General features: G+C 39.0%; 1 protein-coding gene across 1 annotated transcript in view; it reads left to right on the plus strand.

The window, feature by feature from the left end:
- Positions 1–19,659, plus strand: part of ntf3 (neurotrophin 3) — a 35,452-nt gene extending 15,793 nt beyond the window's left edge. Inside the window, exon 2 of the mRNA XM_079334630.1 lies at positions 18,567–19,659. Within this exon, the coding sequence (XP_079190756.1) occupies positions 18,567–19,430 (864 nt within the window). The 3' untranslated portion in view covers positions 19,431–19,659. The remainder of the gene's footprint in view (positions 1–18,566) is intronic.
- The last annotated feature ends 224 nt before the right edge of the window (positions 19,660–19,883 follow it).

Consider the following 19,883-nt stretch of genomic DNA (forward strand, 5'->3'; position numbering starts at 1 on the left):
TTTCTCTCATGAAGCCTCGAGAAGCAAAGAGACGGCATGTTGATGAAGCGTAGGAGCTGGACTGAGGGGATCTTAAAGTCTTTCTTTATAAATTCATTCAATTTAGTCAAAAAGGTGAAGGTTCATTAAGTGGTGAATGAATAGTTTTGAATAAACCAGCGTAAAAAGTCAGGTGTGGTTTGCATAGGACACCTGATACTGGGAAAAAATAAAATATTTTTGACATTCTAGTAATTTAACTCTAACAACAACAAGAATGACTATTCGTCTGATATTTTTAAATAGAGTTATTGTATTTGTTTATCTCAAAAATGTGCTACATGGACAGAAATAAAACGTTATCTGTCTCAGCATATGTATGATTATTCTGTTGTCAAAGTTTTATATTTTTAATATTTTGGCCTGAATGGAGTGTGACAGACTTCATGCAAGTGATTGCAGTTTTTAGCACATGGCTTCAAACATTGCAACCTCCTCTGCTGCTTCATTTCAAATATACTGTATCCTTTTTAAAAACATGTCTGTCAACCTTCAGCAAAGTACATCAGAAGATCTCAGCTTGGAACCAATTCCTCGGGTGTGTTACGGTTACTTTCCACAGACAGAGCCAATTAGTTTCACAAGAGCAAATTCCAAAGTCTTCCAAACAGCCTTAAAGGTGCCCTGTGGAGTTTTATGATTACATCCAATAATTCTCAGCAAAGCATGTTTTGTGTATCCTTGAGGCCTTACAAACATGTTGGACCAGTTTCTGTCTTTATAAAATATTTCCAAATTGAATTGTCTCTTGTATACGCATGGTCTATTACACATGATGTTATTTACATTTATGTGTTTTCTGGATTGCAGAATTGAGCTTTCCGTACTTTCCTGCTATGTTGGGCCACTTTTGGCACGCTGTAGATTGGTGCAATATTGCATGAAAGCATTGGCAGGAATGTATTTTATTGTGCACTACAATAGCATGACAAAAAAAAAAACCTTTAGTTACCGTTCTGGTGGACTTGAGATCTTACCCACACTTACAGACCAGCAGGTGTTGAGTTCATTTCATAGATATTAAAGCTAAAGTGTACAAGTTTCAATACTATTTACGTTACATTAACTAAAGCCACAACCTGCCACAATTTAAGTTTTGGGTTATTTTCCTGAACTTTTTTGGACAGGGAAATTGTAGAATTCTTTTTTACTTACATTTTAAAAATGTAAGTTCTATATACCAGAGACCTGAGTCAGTTTGTACCTGTCAGGGGTTTCAGCATGATTTTTGCAAGGTGGTCTCTCCTGCAGAAAGTCCTTTGTATTGTGTTCTGGATCAAACTGTACTTTGTGGTTTAGCTGATGGATAGACTCTAAAATTAGGAAATTCCATGTACGCCACATACAAGAAATAATACAAATAACCAAAACATGTGTTGAAGTGACAAGCACAGACACGGGACAAGAAAAAATCTGGGTGCTCTATGACCGATTAGTTTGGCTCTCATTGATTACCTTTGTACTGTTTTCCATTGTGTAATTAGATGTGTGCACTGGGAATAGGGATTATAATGGCATCATTAGAAAGGGTCTCTCTCCTTGGTATGTAAGACTTACTGCACGGTGTGTGTTCCCATTTGTTTTCTCTGACAGGTGAAGGAATGTGTATCTGTAGGTATGTACATAAGTATGTACATGTTCTTACATACCAGACGTGATTAAAAACACGTCCCTTTGACCTTAACCTGCCTTCTAATCTTCCCTTTATCACAGTTCTTTAAATCACAAGGTGAACTTGCACTTTGAGGATCTCTCTCAAAAACCACACATGCAGATAAGTCACATAAAACATGCTTACTTCTACAGCCACACTCGGACACAACTCAGCTTTTCAATTCTCTGGATAATTACCAGTGACGACAGACTCACCTGGCAGGAGCCAAACGTTCAGAAGATGATTCAGTGTTATGGTTGGAATTCTGCCCTTCCCTTCACTTTCCTTCACACCCTGGGGGTAAAAATCTAACGAGGTGGGAGGTGGAGGAAGACACGTAGGAGAAGCTAACTGTCATAGAGCCTAAATCACAAAGTGCAGCTTATATTTCCGTTCGCTAAAACAAAAAGGTGTGTTTAGCATATTGTTGCATAATTGAGAGAATCAGAAAATTTAACATGGCTTAAAGGTGAAAAGGAAGAGTTAAGATATTTGGAGAAATGGTCATGAAATCAAATGAGAATATCAATAGCTCTTATATCTGTTGCCAACAGCTATTTTGCCAACAAAGACTGGAAACACTGGGAACTACTGGCCATGCTGTGTAACAAAACTAGCATCTCTGATGCTCAATAATAATGCATTATATATTATATATGCATATACTACTTATATTGTAAGATCGTTCTTTGTCCGATTCCCCTCCAGCTCCCAAAACAGACCACATGTTGAAGAGTGTGAGATCAAAATATCTAAATTGACAGTTTCATTGAATTTCATGCCTCTATTCTCCTATCTCTTTTACCGACAGTTACCCATGCTCATCATTATGTTTTTATCCAACTCTCAAAATGATCATTTTAATGGATTTTGCATGAACATTAGTTGCACATTTCTTGTTTGCCTTCTACCAGGCTGCAGTTTTCTGGACCAGAGGAGCCGTAGTAAATAGCTGTGTATGGTTTCATTAAGCATAGCAGGTATTCCAAGCTTGTAAAACGTTTGAATGTTCGGTGTATCTTGACATCTCCAGTTTCATCCTGGGCCATGTTCTACATTTTTAATGTTTCTGTTTGGGTTTTTCCGTGTAGTTGAAATAGAATTTGCAGCTCAAATTCATGACTGAAAGCTGAGCTTCACGCGAGATCTCTCTCTCTCTCTGCTGTAACATCTGGATTCAATTGGACAGTATTAGAGCTCAGACATTGCAGGGTGAAAATCCCTGTGGAGGATTTGCCTGTTTGGCACACTGCTTGCCAAGCCCCATCACTAAGCAGCCTGACTGCATCATCACCAGGGGTCTCCACACAAGCTGCAGCATAAATCATCAATCGCCTGTTTCCAATTGATACAGTTGATATTTCATAAACCATGAGGCATTTGAGAAAACAGTTGTCATTAAAGGGCTCAGTGGTCTTTATATTCTCCATCTGATGTTAAGTATGACTTCAGCTTCTTAATCTGAGTCTGACTTGCGCAGTAACATGAAACATGTAGAAATCACAATGTCACATCTTGTTTTCATGCCAAATACATTTCTCAGTTTGGACTAAAGTAGTTCTCAGTGTTTCAGGGCTACTGGGCAGAAACTGCTGGTGGTCCGGACTAGATTTCAGTCCAGTGTGATTTTCAAAGTCGTTTTAGGGGAACCCTAAAGTTTTTAGTTCTATAACTGTAAATACTTGTCCTTTACTATTGTACTAGAAGTTACTCTTGATTTGCTACATTTTAGTTCCTGTCATCAGTTTAATTGATTTAAGTTCGTAATTGTTTTAAAGATATATATTGTACAGTCCTCTCTTCTCATTGTTTTCTCTTAAGCTTCTCATACTCTTCAACTTCAAAAAGTTTTTTTAAAGATTTGCGCCAGACTTTAATAATACCAGTTTGACACACTGGACTGTTATACGAAACATTGGGCGGCTGTGGCTCCTTTGGAAAAGGAAGGTCGAAGGTTCTGCATATTTTACGTAAATCTTTGCCCGTTTTTGTTGCCCTGCACCTTTGTAATAACATTTATCACACTTGCCTTACTAGGAGAAAGAAATGTTTCGAGTCCAGTCACATTTATATATAAAGCACATTTACTAACAGCAGCAGCTGACCAAAGTGTTGCACAATGCATTAAAGCAAGTTATACTCAAAACAGGGCAGAGATAAAGAGTACGGGTTAAGTAGGTTGGTAATGTACAGGGGGGCCAATCAATTCAGAGCTTTAAAAACAAACAGCAGAACCATACAATCTGATTTCTTAAGATCCTGAAGAGGACTGGGAGCTAATGAAGGGATGCTAGGACAGGACTGATTCTCCGTCATCATCATCATATTACAACAACATGCCAAACTGAAACTGCATGACAGATTCGGCAGCAGTAGAGAAATATTAAAAGAATGCATGAGAAGCTTCAGATTAGACATGAGCACCTCCATCTGTGCGTTAACGGGAGGGACTGACAGACAGCAGGCCCCTCTCTCTATATAGAACATAAACATATAGCTTTACTTAGTACTCCAACACCCTGCACTCCCAACACCACCACTTCCACAGGAGCTGTGTATAGCTGTGCTTTAATTAAAGTACAGTTGGAACTAGTTGGTCTAATCAGATGGCTCAAAGCGTCTGAGTCAGTAGCACAGCTGATTACTCAGAGCCAATAGCATCAACCTGCAAACGTGCTGTATAAACAGACGTGTGAGGTTTGTGTCGAAAAGAAAAGTATTACCAGCAAGAATCTACTTCAGACTTTGAATGTGTGTCATCAGTTCAACTCGAGTTACAGTTTGTTTTCACTGCAGGGATTAAGAAAATCTCTGCACATTATCTGATACATTCAGATAGACAGCCCACGTCTCTGCTCATATGAGGATTACTCAACCAATGTAGGTTTTGTTCTTTAATGAATGGGCACAATAGAACTCCTATTTTCTTGTTCCACATGCAATGTGGAATCTAATTAGATAAGAGCAGGTGTCCTTACACTTCAGCCTGGCAGCCAAAAATGGATTTAATCACTTGGCTTTTATTCAAGGATCAGAACAAGACCTGATGAGTTCTTTCTTAAGCGGTACGGATCAGAAGTTAATGAGGGATTCATTTGTTGTCCCGAGTCTCACTGGAGCTGGAAGGCTCCACTGTTTGCTTGTTGAAATACTGCTGTCGAGAGTTTAAGTAAATGTCAAGTTTGTTTGTCTGAAAGTGGATGATTATATCACATGATACTAATTTGGTGCTTGGACAACCGGATGAAGATCCACCGTTCATAATGTCGACCGTACTGCCTTGTTTTTAGTTTCCATTAGACAATTTACTTTGTCATCAAAGAGACTCAAATACAGGGTCAAACGTGCAAAAAGAGCTTCCCCCTCCTTTCCTCACAAGCTGTCCCGTTTGACAGCAGTTGGCTCGCCTTTGTAAGCATTACTGCCAATAGATTACAAGGCTGGCGTCCCACTTACTATCACTGCAGAGGTTAGACAGTGATTTACTGGCCAACATCCTTTTATCCGAACTTCTGAAATAACTTCTTTTATTGCTTCTTATTCTTCTCTCCTGCCTCCTTTTCCCTCGCTATCAAACTCAGTTTTCTGTTGCTTCCAGCTTTTTCCTCCAGATTCTTAAACAACATTGTGTTGTGCATGTCCAGCACTCGCCCTGCCTTCACTTCTTTATCACCTTTTCTTGACTCATTTTTTCCACATTTTCTCCCCGTGCCATTATCTTTGGTAGAAATGTCCTGCACCCTGACAGACAAGGGCACCACTTTTTGTTCAGTACTGTTAAAGACAAATAAGTATAAAGGAGAAATATTGCCATGAAATAAATTAACGGTAATAATATCATTTTGGAAACACATCTATATGAATATATAAAAATAAACAAAAACATGGAAACAAATTAAATTAAAATTTTATTAATGAATGTTTGGTTTTGGATTTGTCTTTGATCATTAAATAATTGTATTCATGTTTTTTTGTTTATTTCAGCAAAAAAATGTATGTAAGCATGTACTGCTTTGTACTGAACTATGAGGATGTGGCTTTGAGTTATGTCGTTATTAGGGCTGTCAGCATTAAGTAGTTCACTAAATAATCAAGATTAATGTTTTCTTTTTTTAATCACAGTTAGTCGCATGCTATTTTGTCCCTTTGGGGGAACCGTAAATAAGCATTTGCTGTGTCTTCCTGTAGTCACAGTGAAGGGAAAGAAAGACACTCACTGAAGGTCTCATTCCACTCTTATCTCAGAAATCTCAGCTGACCAGTCCAAAGAAATATTCAAAGAAATATATATCTACCAGAAGGTCTGTACATTATTACAAAATAAAAGAAGAGTGGAGTTAAAACAGCAAGTAAAAGTATTCTCAGTTTAAGATTTAACTAAACTGAATGCAAAATATTGAAATTTCAAACGTGATTATTCATGATGAACTGTTTCAATTGAGTGAATAATCGCGCACCATAAAAATGTGTTTGAAAGCCCTAGTTATTACTCTTTTAAGAGGATGAGTAGTACTTGTGGTTTTGCTAGTGTTATTTTTTACTCACCAGTTGGCTCTGGTGAGTAATGTTTTTGGCTTTCCTACCTAAAGAGCTGCCTCACAAAAAATGTGTTTATCTATGATTGCTCTTTGAAATGTGGGAGGGCCTCCAGATCACTAATACTGCTACTGGCTTACTTGTAGTTGTACCGTATATTGATGGAGACTTCTGTGTATAAGGAGGATGAGTGAACTCAATGGCCAAAGACTTAAAGAGGTTTAGATGCCGCTGTAAGATTTATTGTCTTCTCCCCATGTCAGTGGATTTTCACTGCTTGGCTCTATTTCCGCGGCATCGCTGCCAGACATCGATCAAGCTTCTTCTATCATTACTGTTTATCAAACAGATAGACTGATGTCTTGCTCTAACATGCAACTCCTTGACTGCCAGTAAATGCACTTTTCCTTTGACACCAGTTCACTAAAAAGGAATTGAGGTGTGTGTGTTTTTCGGTAATTGACTCAACCATGGGCATGTTAGCACCACCACACCCCACTAAGGTCCAATCTGTGCCAATAATCTCTTCAAACGAGCAGACACACGCACTAACTGGATCAAGGCAGGTGCCACCGTACCTGTGGTCCTAACTACGGGGTCTCATGTGCATCTAATATGGTAATAAAACGACAGTCCAAATTCTAAATCTTCTCATTTAGGTTTCATATACATTTTAGATGCTGTTTAAAATTGGTTGCGGTTTGGCGCAGATCCATTTTTACAAAATTACACACAGACCAATCATTGGATAAGTATCACAGCAGATTTTTTGCGTGTTCACACAGCTCATTGTTTACAGAATTAGTTTAATTCAAGTTGTAGGTGGGGGCTGTTGACCACAGTTTACGGTGGTGAAAGTGAATGGAAGAGGAGTCTTCAGTGCCAGACTGTAAACAAACAAGCCCATATGCAGAGATAATGCATGTTGTTCTTGTAACTCGTACATTTGTTTGCTCCTCTAGCTTCCACCAAAATCTAAAACAATCTGTCGTGAGAATATTTTGTCTTTATTATTAGAAATGGAGGGCTTAGCCCTGCTGGCCAGTTTATACCGGCCATCCATGATAACAAAGGTCACTCTTCACATTCAACTTTCAGCACGTCTTTTTTAGTGTTTTGGTTTTTTCCAAGCATCTCTATGTTGTTGCATGTGTACGCAAACAGCTGACCAATGTAGACAGGTGGCTTCTGTTCCCTCAAAAGATCTCGACAGTGTGTTCGTCGCTGTGCAAGCTGTCACATACATTTGCTATTATTGTGTGCAGAGACAGGCAGATAATCAAACAACTTCTTTTTTTTTTTTTTTTTTTTAAATGTCAGCAGTCTTACCAGCTAAATAAGCTTCAGTTTCAGTGACATTATATTCACTTATGCTTAATGAAAGGATGCTCAATCATTTATGCTTTGTTACTATTTCAAGCTAAAATACTGCTGGCTAAAAATGTTGTGCTTTCACTCAGGAGGGATGTGATAAGTCCATAAACTAAAATCAGAATATGTAACTGATGGGAATATTTATGAAAATTATTTGAAAAACATTTGGATTAATCACACTTCCTTACTTCCATAAGTGCTGGGAGTTCTTGCCTGTGATGCCTGTGTCTGCATGTAAAACTCTAATTAGCGACATGATGATCTGATTGTAGAAGCATGAAATGTCTGCCTCTGCCCTGAAGCCAAGAGGCTGGTTTAGTGAATTTGCTGCACTTTTGTGCCGTCTGGGTTTTTATTGATCCACCGTGCACTCAAATACAAACAACCGCTGACATGCACACAAAAGAAAAGGACACAATGGAAGAGTCTCATGCGCTGCCAGACAGGAGTGTTGTTTCTGTCGCTCAGAGCAGAAAGCATTTGATCGAAACCTGGAGTGATGCACGTGCTCACACAGACATGCATAACATAGAAACATGTTTGTTTGTTTTTTCTGTTGCAAAAACCAGCATGGCTGAGGCCCCTCTTAAGTGACCATTCCTCATGAAACACACTCATCTACACGTCCATGAGCACATACACAGAAAAAACTTGGACATGATCTGACTAACATCGCAACAGGCTTTGCTGAAATGTGCACAGGTGTACATGTCAATACTTGTGCTCTCTCTCTCTCTCTCTCTCTCCCTCTCTCTCTCTCTCTCTCTCTCTCTCTCGCTCTCTGAATTCAAGAATTAGCGTCGTTATAAAGTTAAAATTAAAATTAATTAGATTACTGGCACATTTTATCTTATTCTGTGTGTGTTTTCACACATTTCGAAGAAACTTCATACTTTGTAGCTTTTTGGCTGTTACATTTTTCAATGAGCTGAAAATGTAACTATAGAAGTGCATGAAAAATGAGTAAGAGACTTTTATGCATATACTATATATTCTTAAAATCAAAATACATCAGTTTGAAAATCATGTTTACAGATGTGGGAAAAAAAGAGGGAAAATGTTGTCCATGCACACAATTTCTGATATACTGTCATTTTTGTCTATTTTATGATCTGTTGTGAGACTGGTGTTACTTGAAATTACTAATGTTGCTGAGATGTTTCATTTAGCAATATTTAAAGACACATTTTGAAAGTCACACACGTACAGTGTAAAATTAGAAGCGAGGCTGGAATCAATATAAATGGATTTAACCCGGCATAAAGCCTAATTTGACTGAGTTGAAGCTTAGTGGTATACACTCTAGTTACCTGGTTAAAAACTAATCTCCACTTCACTATCAGATTGCATTGCAGTGAGCTGCGTGCGCACGAAAAATACAATTTAAAAAAAATCCCACAAAATGAACATTTATGTGTAAATTCATCAGCCACGAATCACCTTGCAGCCAGTGCAGCTGTTCAGTACGTCAATGCGGGGTGCATGCGGAGACTGATTATCCGGATGAATCCTCAGTAATCCGCATCAATCCTGCAGCCTTTACCTGCTGAATGCAAGTTAAATGCATTTGCAAATGTAAACTTAGTGCATCTCTTCCCTCTCACAGATCAGCATACTGCGGTCATCTCTTCAGAGTTGTTGTACATACGTGTGCATGATGTGCATTTCTAAGAGCAGAAGCTCTAAATTTCAACCCAAGCTTGCAGCAGATTAGCAGCTTCAGTGAGCGTGAAGCGCAGGTGAGACGAGGATCTTGGCAACTGACCGAGCTATTTCCTAGAAATGATTACAGGTACTCCGGACACAGACACACTGATGAGGGAAGCACTGAAAGAAAAAATATCTGTATAAGCTCTGTTAGAGGTTCAATAATTATTTGGGGACAATTAGTTATAATACAGGAGGTTATGCGTTCAGTTCTGGGTGATCTCAACGTTAAAGAAAAACTGCACTAACAGACACAAAGAACAAGAATTGGACTTCAGAAGAGGATGAAAGTTAAAGTGAATAGAGAAATTAATGAATGTGCTTCAAGAAGTGTGACGAGGAAGGAAAGAAGCCTGGATATTGATCTGATGGGTCTTGAGCCTCTTAAGATGAAGTGTTAGAGAGAAATGAGATGAGGCAAACATTAAAATCTCTTGTGAAAAATATAATTAAAGTCCACTGTTAGTAGTTTGGCTTCTGTTTTGACCTAAAAAGCGTGTGGTCTCGTGATGATTTGTTGGGTTCAGTTTCGGCTTTGTCATGTGTGTTGCAATTTACTTCTGAGAAGTTATTGAATTACTACCACTATGAGAGAAAAACAAACTCAGAACTTTAAAAGAGAGGATTATTAGAGAGAGAGACAGCTGATGAGAAAAATAAAAAACTTGAATTTGTAGAGCTGTTGTTCAGTTCATCAATAGTGTTGCATTATGCTCAGTTATGTGGACAACATACTGTTACTACAGGAAAGCACTGTAATCCATTACAGAACTTTTAGTCATATTTTGTCAAAGAACCTGCATCTAAATACAATGTAGTCTGTAAATCTTTCTACCTTCTGTAAACAATACACCTGTTGTTAAAGGGATACTTCACCCATTTACATGAAGCATGTTTCTAATGATACACAGCTTCATGTAAATGGGTGAAGTATCCCTTTAAATAGACAATGTCCTCTTATATATTAGACATGTTTTACATCCTGATAACATGACAGAGACATTAAGACTAATGAACCATCTGCTACATAATATGAGATGAAATGAGTCATGAATGACCTGCTGCATGTCAACATGTCAGGCTTGCTGCTGGTGAACCACATGGAGTTATTCATTTAGCACTTTTGGTTTTACTGATGGAGCTGGTCAGTGAAGATTATACGTGCAGCTCTTACAGGAACATTATATACAAGATTTTATTAAACGCCTGGTGATGCAGTGAACACCAGATCACTGAGAGAGGACAAACATAACTTATAATTATTGTTCTTGTGTCGATCCACCTCTGGAGAACATATCTACACGGACGGTGAATGTGTGTAAAGTGTCCACTCTCATACAGTCAGTGATTTTACATTTTGTTTAAAAAGTAAAGTGACATAGAATATAATGTAAAATGTTTATTTTCAGGACTGCTCGCTTTTAAACACAAACACTCACTTCATTAATGGCGACTTATCAACTTCCTGTTTTTCGATTTGTCCGTATAAAGACAAGATGAAAGTTCTTTTCATCGTGGTCACACTTGTTTTTCTGAAGGAAGGTTCATCGTTGCTTTATTATTCATCCACGGTCTCTTCCTAAAGATAATATAGTCATTTTGTAGGGTACGTCACAGTTTGGTTAGCTTTGAGGCACCAGAACTACTTGGAAGTGTTTAGATAAAAACATTGAAGTTAATTGAAATGTTCAATGAACTATAAAGATAACTATTTAAGGTGTGAATTGTTCATGAAATATCTTTGGCAAGTTAAAATGCATCACTGACTTGTGATAATGGACTTTGGCTGTGCCTACAATAACAGATTTGCTTCCTATTCCCTACAATCTGTAGCAGACTACATAGTTAGCATCAATAGGTCATAGTAGTCATCAGCTAAATAAGAAAGCAACTCTCCATCTCACTGGACACCAAGTATGACTCCATGGCCGACAATGCTCTCCTCTGTCCACCATTTTTATTTGTGCCACAATGCATGATGGTATACATAGCTTTGTTCGTGATTAATTGTACATAACTTTTTACAGTGCATTGTCTACAGAATTGACTATAATTATTCTCAAATGGCTTCATTTCCAGAAGTCCTCTTTTTGACTGTTTTTTGGGCCACAGCAGCATCTGAACTCTCACTTTTTATTTTTCTTCAGTAATTATCAGTGTGATGCTCAGAGGAACACCGTGACTGCCATGCTTCCCGTTTGTGTCAAATGTGTTTTTCTTTTTGGGGAAGAGTCAATTTAATCAAATATTTATGCAACAACAACAGAGATGTCGATGGTAACCTAATCCTCAAACACACGAGTTGGACGAGAGCTCTCGTTACGAATAGAACTTCTGAGAATGAGGGAGGATTCCTCGCATTCAGATTTTGAAAAACTTTATCAATCCCAGAGGCATCAGATGTTTCTTCTTGCCCAAACCTGCTCCTTTAGTCTCCGATAGTATGCACACAGAGAGTGTTTACTCCACAGGGCCGACAGACACACGCTAGAGACGAATTAAAAGACTTTCTGGAAATGTAAAGACTTTGGGGGAAAAAAGTTGTCCGCTAGGCTGTAACCTCAATAGATTCCAGTTTCTACTGACAGCAGGGTCAAGAATAACACAGTCAAAGTTGGGATTTGATTTGAGCGAGTTTGTAGAAAGGGTTGCTAAACCCAAGCAGACAGTGCTTTACCTCTTTGAAAGGTTTCAGTATCTCCTCAAAATAATTCATCCTCCCAAAACTGAGTGAATTCCTGATGTGATTTGTTTTACTTTAGCTGAAATCCACTTAACGTATGTGGTCCGTTGTCAGAGAGGACGTTTTTTTTTTTTTAACTGAAAAGTAATCACAGAAGGACTAATATGTGATGAGTTTTATACATTTGTCAGAGTGCTTTTCTTTTGTTCTCTCATTAGTGTTGAAATGTAAGTACAAAAACTGAAAATACAAAACTACATTAAATTCAATTAGAAAAAGAAGGTATAAGTGGCCCGTGATCAGACAACAGATGTAAACAGACATGCAGTAGTGAACAGATGTAATAGTGTCTCTTTGTTTAATCAGCCTCCACATATTGCGACTTTAAATGCCTAAATTTATACCCTAACGAACTCCAAAATTAGAGCTAACCCTGACCGTTGGTTTATGTCCTAGGATAACTTGTAGTTAATGTGAGGACACAAAGTGTTCCCGGTTGGAAGGTGTTTCCTGCTGTGGACTTGAGCTCTTATAGTAAACAAGAAACTGAGGACAGCATGCAGGACATACACGCACACGTGCACAAAATCTCATTAACAACCTCCCCACTGTGAAAGTTATCTCTAACCTGCTGGGCCTCATTTGTCTCCATGAGCGAAGATGTCAGCATCACACGCTACAGAAAGGAAGGTCTTTTCGTGTGCGACAATGATTATAGCAGCTGCACGGAAAATTAATTAGTCTGACTTGTTGGAGTTTTCACAAGCAGGACTCTTGATTTACAAAATGATCCTGATTCTTATATGGACTTTATTTGATGCAAAACTCAACTGACTGTGTCAGAGTACAAGTGCGTTATGATTTATTGTAAAGAGCCCCTTTCACACATGCTCTGCATTCCTGAGTATTTCCTGACATCTTCAGAGTGAGCTGTGTGGAAAGGCAAACGGCTGAAGTTTTTATCTGCACTTTATCCTGTCAGCCCGCAGGTGATAAGAAGTCTTGGGGAGCAGCTGTGTGAACCCAGCAGGTGCTATTGAAAGTGGGGGTCAATTACACTAATTTATATCATGCCACTAGCAGGAAATTGGTGAAATTTTTGATCGCAGTGAATCTGCTTCATATTCTTCTGATTCACGTTTTTTTTTTCCACTCTACTGTTGCAACATGAACGCTTCCTGTTACACACAGAATTGGTATGGCAAAAAGTCATCATAGCGTAGCCCCATTGACGTCCCTATGTTGTAACATTACAATGTGACTTCAGCTGTGTTTTTTCTTTGTAATGCCTTTTTATAATCCCCACCTCCATTTCAGCTGGAAAAATCTCCCCTTTTATTGGATGTTGTATGTTTACAGTCACTAGAGCGCTGGGTTATTACGAGCTGAGAGCACAGCAAAGGTATGTGATGACTGGAAAAAAGCTTGGTAATATAAGAAAATATTGGCAAACAGGATTCTGAGCACAGCCGAGGTGTGGAGCTGCGATTTTGAAGCTTGGATGTGGAGGAAACTCAGGCAGGCTGTCTTGGAATTTTAGTATAAATTTTAAGGAATGCATGTGTGAATTTGCAAAACAGTCCCCGTTTATAAGCCTTTGGTGAAGAAAATGCACCTCTAGAATTATTATTATTATTATTATTATTATTATTATTAACATTACAGTGTTAAATAAAGTGGAAAGCTGGGGCACATAGATCAATTACAAGTCGGAGGAATAAAGTCTACGTTGGGGTTGGTCTGTTTAAACAGCTAAGAGGAACTTTTACTTGGTGTCAGCGACCCCTGTGGAACAAAGCTGTTCATGTGGTGTCATAAAAACCTCATCAGGCAAAGGCATGCATTTATTTTAGAAGGGGATGAAAGGAAGGCACAACTTTTTTTTCTCAGCATTTTTCTTTTTTTTTAGAGGGAAGCAGTTTGCGGGATGAATAGAAAGAAGGTAATGTGTAATATCTATATATGGCTATAATTCCACGGCCACTTTTCCATTCTCCGTTTCATTGTTCAGTGCTCAGATTTGTAAAAAAAAAAAAAAAAAAAAAAAAAAAAAAAAAAAAAGTCTTTGCTGATCCTATCCTGGACATGCATGGGAAATATCTACTCAAAATCTTCTCCTGCTTCCTTTTAAGTCTGCTTCACTGTCGAACATCGTCGGGGAAATGTAAACGTGGATTATTTATCTTTTCACGAGTCTTCTTGCTGATGTCCTCGTTTGCATGGAAGCATCATTATAAAATGCGTAGTTTCCTAACAAGTAAAAACTCCCAACAGTTGGTTTAAATGCGTTTGTTTTTGGGGGGAAGTGCAGACATCCGTGTTTTTAAGGGAAAACTCTGTATTTTAAATTGGTTTTGTAATTCATAAACTATAAAATACTAGCATGCTGGAGTGCTAATGCTAGCTCAAAGACGGTGTCTTTTCTTTGCAGTGTAAACTTTGTATGCTGCTCTGCTACCGCCACTTTATACCACTAAATGCTACAACTAATAAAATGTCATGATGAATAAACGCTTCGCTTCAATGAGACCGCTTAAATCAAACTTGTCAACCAGTATGCATCAAAGTCTTTGTATAATTCTTAGGAATACTATGATCCTGCTCAAAGAGTTATAAAATCAATTTCTTGGTGCTTGATTGAGCGGTATGAAGCCTGATAAAGGTCCTGAATGACAGACTGAGGGTGTCGAGTAAAGACAGCTGAAGACTTCCGTGCCCCCCTCCACATTTCTGCTCTCAGCTAGCAGCTGGAGGCTACATTAGCTGCTCACTTCTGATGATGAAAGGGTCAAGCTTTGAAAATAAGGAGCGCATGAATAAATAAAACAATAGATTTCTGCCTAAGGTTTCCAATTGGAGTTTTGCACGAGTACCATTTCACACTTGGTGAAATGGTACTTGTTATTTACAGTCTAAGTTCACCATTATTAGGTGCATTGAATTCTCTTGTATTTTGACTCAGCTTTATGTTCCTGCAGTTTCCAAAAGTGTTTCTTCGTATTTGAATGTATAATAGCTCAGGCAAGCAGATACTCGACAGGTTTTAGACAACACCTTCAGAAGATCACAGCAGATTTGCTGGAAGCAAGCTGTTCGCATTCATCAAAACTGCTTTTTTTACACAGAGATCATTTTTTTACACAAAGCTCTGCTGTTAACCATCTTCTAGTTCTACAGTGAACCACACTTACAGACTAATTGTGTCTTAGTATGCGTGTGAGTGTGTTCACGGGATGATGACGCTGTGTTGAAGCAAAAGAAGCATGAGATGCAAACAACGCAGCACTGTTTCGCCTCTGGTACTTCCTCTGCTGTCAGCTCAGCACAGGAACAAGTTTGTCCACCGTTCTGCCTCTAGCTTTTGCTCTGATGTTGAGGCATTTCAGTCTGAATGAAAGTTGATGTGTTTTTCTGGTCATGTGATAGTCACATTAGTAAAAGCTATATGTAGCTATATGTCAATGCTTTTTTTCTTTGTATTTGATGGCAAATGTGAAAAGAATAATAAATCCCTTCCAAGATGTAAATTCATTTGGAAAATTGCTTGTTTGAAAAGTGTTTGCATGCTCTTTTTCCAGATCAACAGTGTTTTCATACTTTGAGGATGTTGCATAGCATCTGATTAAAATTCCGTTTTCTTTGGAATTCTTCTGCATAAAATATCTTAAACTTTGGGCAGTGATGCTGTTGTTTGCTCATGCTACCTTAAAGCTTGGCTGTCCTACTGTTGCATGCACAGTTAGTCTTTTGCAGGTTTAAAGTACAAATGTGTGTTTTTGTGTAGAAAATCAAAAGGCCATTTGCATGATTTTTTTTCTGAGTCATTGATTGTAAGGTGACATTGTTAATGAACAGATGCCCCTCCATCTCCGCCTCCCTACATCCTGCAGCTTTCATCCAGCTGTAATATTGCTGATGGGAACGAGTCTCCTGTTTTTGTTCGCGCCGTCTGTTTGTCCACACATCACCTCTCTCTGAAAGACATCCAGGGAACGTGTGTGTATCACATTGCAACAGAAATAACTACTTGCCTGAAACGTAAAATTTGCATCACCACCTGCTTATCTGTGTAATGACTATAATTACCATGTGTGTAAGAGAAGTCAAGTTTTTTCTCTGACTTTGTCAGAGGTGGTGTGCAATTTTGTAAAAGGGAACACTATTAATTGATTATAACCCCCACATCAGACAGTGCATCTGTTTTCATTGTAACTTTCTAGTCTGCACATTGTGGTGCATTGAACAGCATGTACTCAGAGATTATTCTTCAAAAGGGGACATATTATAAAAGGTGTTTTTAAACATATTTGGGTAACTTTAGTGTCTACCAACTGACAAAATGTAAAATAAACCCATCCACTCCTTAGTTTGTGGTCTGCATAAGTCTTACAACACAGAGATAAATTCTCTGTTTCAGATCTGATTTGCTCTCCTTGTAGCATCACAGTGGGATTCTGGTAGAGAACTTGGTATCTCCATCCATGGACTCCTTCCCCAGCTTAGAGCATAACGTTTGTGCAGGTCTACCATTTTTATTTTCGCAAGCGGAGTGATGTCTACAAGGAAAACATTGCATTTAAAGAGATGCACCAAAACAGAGCATTCTGAGAGAGCTGGTTTTGAGTCACAGACCTCCTTTGGTGCTTGATTCATGTTATATTTTGATTCGAGCACAGATGTTTCATGTAGACCACAAACTGTTTCATATATATTCTCTTAAAGTTCAGTGGAGACAAAAAATAGATTAAGTTTTTGTTTGGATGGGAACAAACATACTTAAGTTGCTTTGTGTCTCCTGGCAGTTTACATAAGCTAACTAGCTGAAAGGTTTACCATACATTTAAAGGCGTGCTCAGATTACATGTAATTACTACTTTACAGTTTCTTTTCACTGCCCTGTAGATGCTGAAATATTTGTCATTGCATGTTTACAAGATGGACACACTTCTAAGAAGGAATCTGAATGCTGGACTAATTAAATAATGGATGATACTCCATTACCAAAAAGGTTCATAGCCATTATTTTAAGTCTTTTCAGCGATTTTGCTCCAGGAAAAGAACAGACTAAAATGCATATCGTTTTCTGAGAACTACTCCACAGTTATGAGCACCTCCATGACGCTTACCCAACAGTAATTCCAGGACTGTGCTAATTGGGAATGAACATGTGGCTCCATCACATCTCATTTTAGCATTCACTTTAGAAATCAGAATCATTGCTAGTCCTGCTGATCATAGCGATGTTTTAAAAGCCTTCTGGAAATGAAAATTAACATCAAAACACATTGATGACGATTGTTCTATTTGGGGCTAAGCAGATCATCGGGTGTGTTTGAATAATATGTTCACGTAATTGGCACCATTGACAGCCCAGAAGCCAAACATGATATACTGCAGCGTTGAAATGAAGCAGGGCGTTACCGCAGAGAATCATCCAGCTGGTCCAGAGATTCAACTTTCTGATTCAAAAACAAAGAACTATCTCTCAAACAAGTACGCAACACATTTACTCTAAAACCAAGTAATGTCATAGTTTACACCTCGATTGAAGTAATTTAAACATTTAAAGACGAAGGCCACAACACAAAGTGTGCACATGTTGGAATCAGGTCTTATTCTGCATATTTCAAATGTACATGTCAAGAGTTGTGTGTATTACTTGGAAGAAAATTATGGGTGTTTAATGGCAGCATGGTATGTTGTACATGTTGCTGCAAGTCAGCTCCCAGAAGAGCTTTCATTCTCAGCGTCACACACAAACACACCTACACACACACACACACACACACACACACACACACACACACACACACACACACACACACTGCTACTGCTACTGGTATTTACATTGTGGTTGTCGAGTTCAAGCCAGAGGTTCCCACAAATCCCCGGAGACTTACACACTTCACCCCTTAGAAAATCCCCCTCAAGCACGTTCAGGAGTCGTAGGGAGCGTCTTATTTCTATGTTTTTTTTTATTAGAATATTCACAAGAGTGAAGTGTAACTTTGAGTACAGGTGCAATTTTCACAAATTTGGCAAACAGTTTAAAATGACTTCATATTCCCCCTGCTGTATGCTTAAGTCACTGCTGCTGCTCTGATTGTTGACCTTCTTTGCCTCAGTCCATCGCCTCAACTTTTAGCCCCTTGGAAGGCATAGGGAAACAATTTATTACAAGTTTATGGTCCCAATTGGTATTTTTCCACAATGTGGCAGTATTTGCCAAGAGGAATAAAATAAATCTTAAAGTGGTATTTGTCATAGGGCATGACTACTGTATTTGACAAGTCATAACTTAACTCTGTGATGTAACTACTGTTAACAACTTGTGGTCCAAGAAAAACCAGATAGTGACATTCATAACGCCAAAGTAAGGGCTTCACAAACCAGTGGGTCACATAGCGATATGTCTTTTTACGGTACATTGGGAACATTTTAACCTAATTGTTATTTCTGAAGAAATATCCCTTCTAGCATATAGTGCATTGGATGACAAATAGTGACAAATAGCAAAGACAAATAGTGCATTGGATGAGCTTAAAAGTGATCTTTCTCTCTTTGTGTTTGCAGATCTTACAGGTGAATCTAGTGATGTCCATCCTGCTGTATGTGATGGTCCTCGTGTACCTCTATGGTATCCAGGCAACCACCATGGACAGCAGTCAACAGGGACAACAACAGACAAGTCCCGACCCCTTGAATTCCCTCATCATCCAGTTGCTTCAGGCTGACCTGACGAAGGGGAGGACCCGTGGGAACCACAGCCAACAGGGGAAGAGTCGACACAACGAACCCCAGGACGCACTGCCTCCTTTACTCAGTGAAAACTTTCCATTGGAGGAGCAGAACGATGCAGATCGGTGGAGGACGGGAGGTCGCAGTGGTGGGAGCAGTGAAGACTTTCTTGACCAGGAGGTGATGTTGTTGAACTCGGACCTTCTCAGGCAGCACAAGCGGTACAACTCACCCCGAGTGCTGCTAAGTGACCGGCCACCACTGCAGCCGCCCCCGCTGTACCTTGCGGATGATTTTGTGGACAACGCTTCGGCAGGGAACAAGACACGAAAGAAGCGATACGCTGAACACAAGAGCTACAGGGGGGAATACTCTGTGTGTGACAGTGAAAGCCAGTGGGTAACAGATAAAACCCATGCAATGGACACCAGGGGGGACCCTGTTACAGTTCTGGCCAAAATTAAAACCAGTGCCACGCAAGACATCAAACAGTACTTTTATGAGACACGCTGTCGGACCCCAAGGCCATTTAAAGGGGGCTGCAGGGGTATTGATGACAAGAACTGGAACTCGCAGTGCAAGACGACACAAACATACGTTCGAGCTCTGACTCAAGTTCGAAATTCGGTGGGCTGGAGGTGGATACGTATAGACACTTCCTGCGTCTGTGCATTGTCAAGGAAACGTCATAGGACGTAATCATTAGCATACACGCCCTGCTGAGGACTACTTGTTTGGATTATGCTCCCCGTTAAGGATTTATTTCCTGTGCACAGTGCTCCCACCACAGGATTATGTGTCATGGTGGTTAAGAGCAACTTTCCTGCTAAAAAAACGATACTTTCACTGAAGAAAACATGGGTCCATATATGATATTTCATGTTAATGTGCTGCAAATCCACGGAACAGTGCGGCGCCCGCTGTTGACAGAAGAACTTGTTTAAGAGGGGTGGGGGAGGGAGGGAGTGAGTGTGTGTGTAGGAGGGGGGGATATGTACATATAAATTATTTAAATTATATGAAATGCATGTAGTTTATACATGTTTATCTATCTATATATGATGTATGAATATATTTGTGTTATTTATTGAAAGAAGTCTTCTTCTAAAGGAAAAAAAAATGTCTATAAAAAAGGAATGAGAAATGCTATGG

Source organism: Symphodus melops (assembly GCF_947650265.1).
Source record: "Symphodus melops genome assembly, chromosome: 22".
Lineage (NCBI taxonomy): Eukaryota > Metazoa > Chordata > Actinopteri > Labriformes > Labridae > Symphodus > Symphodus melops.